The sequence below is a fragment of the Lepisosteus oculatus genome, chromosome 3 (assembly GCF_040954835.1).
Source record: "Lepisosteus oculatus isolate fLepOcu1 chromosome 3, fLepOcu1.hap2, whole genome shotgun sequence".
NCBI classification, from domain to species: domain Eukaryota; kingdom Metazoa; phylum Chordata; class Actinopteri; order Semionotiformes; family Lepisosteidae; genus Lepisosteus; species Lepisosteus oculatus.
Genome location: NC_090698.1, coordinates 32177350 through 32185097, shown reverse-complemented (window position 1 = coordinate 32185097; position 7748 = coordinate 32177350). Strand labels below are relative to the sequence as shown.

At 32.4% G+C, this 7748-nt stretch overlaps 1 protein-coding gene across 1 annotated transcript in view; it reads right to left on the bottom strand.

The window, feature by feature from the left end:
* Nucleotides 1-451: 451 nt before the first annotated feature.
* cntnap3 (contactin associated protein family member 3) overlaps nucleotides 452-7748 on the bottom strand; it is a 345658-nt gene continuing 338361 nt past the window's right edge. The window contains exons 23-24 of the mRNA XM_015338241.2: nucleotides 5893-5964; nucleotides 452-4634 (exon numbers count right to left, since the gene is read on the bottom strand). Of these exons, the coding sequence (XP_015193727.2) occupies nucleotides 4438-4634; nucleotides 5893-5964 (269 nt within the window). The 3' untranslated portion in view covers nucleotides 452-4437. The remainder of the gene's footprint in view (nucleotides 4635-5892; nucleotides 5965-7748) is intronic.

Sequence of the window (7748 nt, the reverse complement as noted above, 5' to 3'; positions counted from 1 at the left end):
TACACAGACAGGTATTTGCTTTTTTAACTATCATCAGGGAAAAAAATAGAATTAATTATATAATTGGATATAATTTGGATATGTAAATATTTACATAACTACATCTAAAAAATACAAATAAAAAATTATTTATATTAGAGATCTTAACAAATGGTAGAAAAGTTGTTAAGCCAGCTGATTCATTAATTTAAACTTGCCACAAACGTTTTAGATTCAGCATTTATTTACCCATAATTATACCTATTACATAATTTTAAGATAATTTCTGTTGCTTATGTTATTATATATAGATATTTATATATTATATTTCAAAATATGTATTGTGTTTATTATTTTTAGTTACTGCTATTTTATTATTAGAGTTAATTTCAGGAAAAGGCAGAAAACAGTACTGTCTTTCAAAAGAATTATTTAATAATAAAGAATGTTTCATCTGAATAGTACAGGTTGTTGTTAATTGCCTGTCAGGACGTTCTTCAATAATTTCCATCATTATAAGATAAGTGATCATACAACTAGTTTACTTTCAAAACCACCAATATTCAAGAAGAACTAGATTCAGAACCCCCAAAACAAATACTGTACTTTATATATAGTCATGTTTTACACGAACTTCCACAGAACATGATACCAGACTGACAAATAAATCAGACAGGAATTTACACCCAATGATTTTCAAAAAAGGTTTAAAAAATACATATAACTCATACATCCTTTTTTGTGCTTCTAAATTTTCTCCCTCCTCCCCTTCGTCAGATGGGTTCTGTCCATAATATGCCACAGGCCAGATATACCAGCTACAGTGAGTTAATCTGTATCCAAAGGAGTTACAAGAAAAGGCCAATATCAAAATAATAACTGTGAAAACTGTGCATCACAAAATTATATCTAAAACTTTAATCAAATATCTCTGTTGCATATGTTTCTGAACACAATTATTTTTTTCCATGAGAGCATTGAATATTATTAACTATTTAATTCATTCAAAAATAGTATTTTCATAGAGTATGATTTCAATCAACAGGGAATCATAATTTTCAAAGTATTTAAAACCATTACTATATACACCAATAAAACTACATCAGACAGGTCAATAATGTGTTGTAACCTGCTTTTATTTCAGAAACTGTGTTCTTTGCTTGTTAAATCCAACAGATAAAAACAAAAAACAACCATAAAGTGTTAAAGCATGACCATAAAGCATTATAGCATGCTGTATTTCTTAAGGCAACAAGAACTGGCCAGTCCATGTACAGTATACATTTAATAGTACTAATTACCTTTGGAGAGCCAGATTAAAAATTGTATCTATAAGATGAATATGACCAGACATGAAAAATATTTCCTAAAGAGGCACTGTATAATACCTATTTTTTTTGTTTGACCTTAAAATATACTTATTTTTATGAGTGTATTGTGTGAATGTGTAACAATCTGCATTTCTACAATAATCAGAAGAAAAACACTCAAAAATACAGTATTTTGTGAGCTGTACACCCAAGCCAAAATGTGCAAATCAAATTTAATTATCAAATCTGAGGAGACTCAAATATGCCATATTGAGTATTATGTGTTTTGTATTAACTCACACTGTGTCTTCTAAAGAAAAAATAAATCCTTTTAAATCCTGTGGTTTTATTTTTGATTTTCAAAACATTTAAAGGTATGAATAACTTAAACATGTGGATCAAAACACCTTACAGTGTTAAAAATAGATGCAGCATTCTTGTTGTTTAATTTTAACTTATACCCCATTTCCATAAGTCACTTTACTAGAGCATATGTCAGGCTGCCTGAGTTACCTTTCATCTCCACATACTGTAAGCATCTTTAAATAAGCACTGAATGAGTGACTGTATAAGTTTCAGATGTGTCAGTCATAATGCCTTTTACAGAATTGACCCAAGAAACAATGCAGCATGACAAATACAGTATAATCACGTTAGTGTTGTGCCTAAAATCCAAGTAATGTGAAGGAGGAGAAAATGCTAAAATAAATAGAGAAGTGCAAACGTTATCTGCTTTAGAAGCACAAAGAGATTCTACTTCTTCTATTTATTTGTTGTTGTTTTTTATTGGGTTATAATAAACATCAACAGAATTAATAGTGACCTGAGGACACTACTGATCCTGGGGTGGAGTGTACAGTAAGTTAAGGGATAACAGGTACTGATGCCTATAACTGAACAATGTTAAATCACAGAAATTACATTTAAAATTTATTTTTTAAGGAAAAGCACAAAAATACCCCAAAAGAGGCCTTAATTCTTATATTGTGAATATATGGGAACTGAGCCTCTTTTATTGTGCTGGGTATCTGTGTTAGTAACATGGTTCATTCGGGGTGAATGTGATGTAACCTACTGTAGACTAGTCTGAAAGTCATTTTAAATCCACGTTTCTTTTGGCTTCCTGACTTGTTTGCTAGTGTATTGTAAGTTTCAGTTTTGTGGATGAGGCCCGAGGGGCAACAGTTTGAAACCTGGCTAGTAATATACTTCATTCATCCCGTCCTTCGGATGAGACGTAAAACCGAGGTCCTGAATCTCTGCGGTCATTAAAAATCCCAGGGTGTTTCTCGAAAAGAGTAGGGGTGTAATCCCGGCGTCCTGGCCAAATTTCCCATTGGCCCTTACCAATCACGGCCTCCTTATAATCCCCACCTATGAATTGGCTTCATTACTCTGCTCTCCGCCCCACTGATAACTAATGTGTGGTGAACATTCTGGCGCACTATGGCTGCCATCACATCATCCAGGTGGATGCTGCACATTGATGGTGGTGGAGGGAAGTCCCCATTACCTGTAAAGCGCTTTGAGTGGAGTGTCCAGAAAAGCGCTATATAAGTGTAAGCAATTATTAATGTTATTATTATTATTATTATCACTAGTATTATTAGTATTATTATAATTATTCATGTGACATACTGTGCTAATGTTCTATTTTCTAAAAGTCATACGGTAATTCATATGTTTACATACAGTACTGCTGTATTTACTTCAGGCTATTACAGTTTTCATTATTACTTCATGTAATCATGATTGTAATTTTACAATCAGGATTGTAATTTTAGGAGGCAGCCTGTGCTGTTGTTATATCCTTGACATGGCTCACTGTTCAGTCATCTGTGCCTCAGATTTCTGGACTCATTGCTTCCTTATTTACCATGTGCTATACAATGTTTATGTTGTGTGTAAATTGTCGTGCATAGCAAGTGTCTCTAGACCAGTGAAAAGAGCAGAAAATAATTACCATGTGTGATGTTGCTTTCTTATATGAGGCTATATTTCTAGCCCCTCTTCTCTTTAGTACTTGAAGCCTTAAATATTTTCATTTTCTTTTTATTGAGCTTGGAAAGTATTGAAATACAATATTATATTTTGTAAACTGGATAGTTGCATCTGGTAAACAAATGAATTAAAATAATCACCATATTCCCATAATAGTCATAAATATGGTCATGACCTTATTCGTTATGGTTTTTAACTTCCACATAGTGTTTGCTTAAAGCATGGGCTATTTTGTATTACATTTGCATTATGTAGATTTAATTAAATTTCAATTATCATGTTTGGTAAATTTGCTAAAAACATTTTGGAATTTACAAATAGTAATTACTATTTATGTGGTAGTGTGTTATTTGATGGAAAAATGCTTGTAATGTAATTCTTTACAGTTTAACTATCTATCAGTTAATCACTTACATGATTTTTAACCCTACAGTATCCAGTTGTATATACTGTAGTTTAATGTTCAAACTTGGTCTTTAAAATTATTGAATATCAGATGTTATTTTAACAAAACCATAGGTAAGTAGCCCAAATGTTCATGAAGCTTGTACTGAATAATTAAATATTAATTTAATGTGTTTTTAAATTCAGCTGCATATGGAAATGGGGTATTAACTCATTATCCACAAAAAATGCCTGGCACCATTTTTTTAAAGTAATATGCAAACGTAAAAAGTGGCAAAGCAATTAAATTTAAAATCACATCCATTCAATGCACACACTTGAAATGTTTTCCTTTATCTGACATATTTCAACTATGTTAGAATATCCAGTTTAACACTGTAGAAACATTTAATCACGTTTTAAACAAATAATTAAAAATAATTTAAAAGAAATATTAAGAAACGTTCTGATTATAAAGACATTACTTTAACATTTACATTTTACAGAATATTTACAATTAATGAATGACAATATCACAAACCTTTATATCTACCAGTCTGTAGGAAGCTGTATTATTTACAAAAATAATAACAGAAATACAACAGATGAACATATGAATTTTTCACATCTCAGTTAAACTGCTTTTTCTCAGTTAAACTGCTTTCTATGCATAAAGCACAATACATGTTGATGTCTCTAGATAGTCTTGGCAAAGCATTCATGTCCACAGCTTAGCTTGATTGTTAAAAGAGGTCAACGTTTATCATATGAAGTATTCCTTCTGGTTTTCACTTAATGCATTGTGTGAGTTGGGCTCATTATTGAAAGGAAAGTCAGTACTGTCTTCAGGCTTTGGTCCCTTAGGTTCTCTGGTTTGAAATGTTTCTTTTCGTTGATACAAGAATCTTGCCATTATTGCCACCACACAGAGGACGACAAATATGACAACTGCTATGACACCTGTAAATTAAGATCAATTCAGTGACACAAATTAATTTCACATTTCAAATAAAAACATTTCTGAGAAAAAATTAAAATGCCTTTCTACACCTCCTTGGTTTACTCCAGTTATACTTTTTTATTTATTTTGAATGCATTATAAGGTTCTTAAGACTCATATATGATACCATAAGATTAGTATTGTATTCTATTCTTAATACCCTCACTTATTTTATTCACAATTAATTTTCTTAATGAGAAACAGTTATTTTATATAACCTCAAACACAGACTTTAATACATGGAACAATAATCCAATGTTTTTTAATGAAAAAAAAAGATTTCCAGCTGTAACTTTCTTCTTCAGCTATTTTGTTGATTTTCTCCACATTGGTGATATCCAGTTAAAGTAAATTATATGCAGCAGTACAAAAGAAACATATGATATTTATATGTAATTGAACAAGCATGCTTGATTACTGAGAAAATAAAAAAAAGTATAGCAGGAATGTCCTCATCAGTACATAGCTACTAAACATGAAGTTACTTAAAGATGCTATTAAAATAAAGTCTATTAATACTAATATTAATTATTGTAACATTATTACCACTCCTCCTCCTGGTGCCTTTTTAAAAAAATAAATAAAGGTTTAAATGAGTTAATAAATTTAACAAAGCTACATTTTCATTTCTATGATGTTAATATTCAAGAAATGTCTAGTTACTCATTATTTTATGTTTAAAAAGCCGGATACTGCATTTTGGTTGTGGTGAAGGGGAGTCACCATTACCTGTAAAGAGCTTTGAGTGGAGTGTCCAGAAAAGCGCTATATAAGTCTAAGCAATTATTATTATTATTATTATTATTATTATTATTATTATTATTATTATTATTATTAAAATAGACTTTTTAAAACTTTGCTGCACTGCTGTACACAAATGCACAGATTGTAATACACATTTCTTCATTTTAATTTTAATCTGTCATATTTTAATTATTAAACCGTTAATTTTGAATATTTAACTGCAGATTTAATGTACCCCCCATTCGTGCATGTAACTTCATGCCATTAATCATCTTAAAAGTTTATTTTTCCATAAACTGTTCTATTGAAACTGTTCTTGACTTCATATTCACACATTAAATAGTCCTGTGGAAAAGTAAACAAAGTTTGTACTATACTTTGTTTTAGAATATATCTAATGTAAGCCATTGGTCACCCTTTTGCTGTCAGAATGTAAAATAATATTTTTCTGGCAACAGCTAATTTCCCTGTTACCTCCAATTAGAGCAGAGTCACTCCTGATTGTATTGACTATTGGCTGACCCTCGTCTATTGGACCAGAATGATCTAAAGCAGGAAAAAAGGCAGAACAGAAAATTTAGAACAGGACAGAAAATTAAGAATAAGTAAATTCATCTATGTTCTCAGCTCATAAAATATTCTGTATACTATTTCCTGAGAAGCTTTGTTTCCTCTGTAGGTTTTCAATGTAAGCAAAGCATGGCATTAAATACTGTTTTTTTATTATTTGGGAATAATGTTTTGTAGTTATTTGTGAAACTCTGTGTAGGTTTTGTTCCTTTCATCAAGTGTTTTAATATTTTTGTGCTTCATAAGTGTGTGCAATTCACTCTACACCACATTGAAATGCAAAACTGACATACAGTATGAGTGTTGTTATCTCCTGGTGAAAGTGAAGCATTAGAATTTCACTCCAAATACATGTTCAAATGAAATAAAGTTATAGGATACATTCCAGAATATTACTATGCAACCACACAAAAAGATCATGTTACACTAATAATACAGTAATACAGAATTATTCAGTGAGTTCTTAAGTGGTGAAACATAAATGGTAGATCATAATAAGGAAATGTAAACTATTAAGCATTGAAAAGACACAAACAATGCAGATGAAAAAAGAGCTATATCTATTGAATGATATAAATATACTATAAATTTTAATTCTAATACTTAAAATTGATTTCAGTAAACCATAAATATAATATTCATCTATTTTTTAATACTTTTTCATCCAATATAGAGTCATAAGGGAACCAAAGCCTATCCTAGCTAGCAATGAGTGCAAGGCAGGAAACACCCTGGACAGGACATCAGTCCATCACAGAGCATATACTCATACCAAGACCAATTTTTCCAGAAGCCAATTAACGTACCAGCGTGTCTTTTAACTGTGGGAGGAAGCCGAAGCATCTAGAGGAAACCTACACAATATGGGCAAAACATACAAAGTCCACACTGATACCACCCCAAGTTCAGAAATCAACCCTGGGCCCCAGTGCAGTGAGGCAGGAATGCTAACCAATATGCCTCAATGCCTGAAGGCTTACAGGTAATATTTAATTAACGTGATCATGTTAAATTACAGACACTTAATCAATTAGGTATGTGTCAAAACCTAGAAAAACTTTGTCTAAAAAACAAACAGTTGTCTTCAAGAATTGATCTAAAACATTAATACAACATGAAATAATGTACGTTTATAAACTTATAAATATAAAACATATGTAGCAGCGAGGCTTAATAATAAGAAAGAATTAAGTGTTCTGGGCTTTCCCAAATGAGGCCCCATTTCTCTGTTCATCTCTGTGGTGCAGCCACAGAGAAACTATTCATGCAGGCTGATTTAAGATGTTTTCTTTTGATAAGAAACAAGCTCCCAAAGGGGGATGCACTTAGCTAAGCCTGGCTATAACGTTCAATGGTCATCCATTGGCGCCTATCTGTCTAGGGAGTGCCAGTTGGACATCTGGACTGCATTACTAAGTGTCAGGAGTAAGTGACTCATATCTCACCTTGATCAACCAATCAGGGACTGGTAGGGCCGAGTAACCCACGTGGGACTCTGATGCCCATGGAACTTTCAGCCAATCAACGAGCTGAAGTTCCTCCAGATAAAAACAGGCAACACAGAGAGCCTGAGAGATTCAGAGGGGGATTCTGTGAGAATTCTGTGGACTATTCTAAAGGGAATTCAAAGGAGAATTCCAGGGCAGGACGGCCCAGGAGCAGAAGGCTCCCAAGGGCAGGACATTCTCGCAGTGCACCTCCTGACCATCCTGAGACTCAGCCCGGACAACCAAGGAACGGCCAGTGTGTCCAAGTGCCAG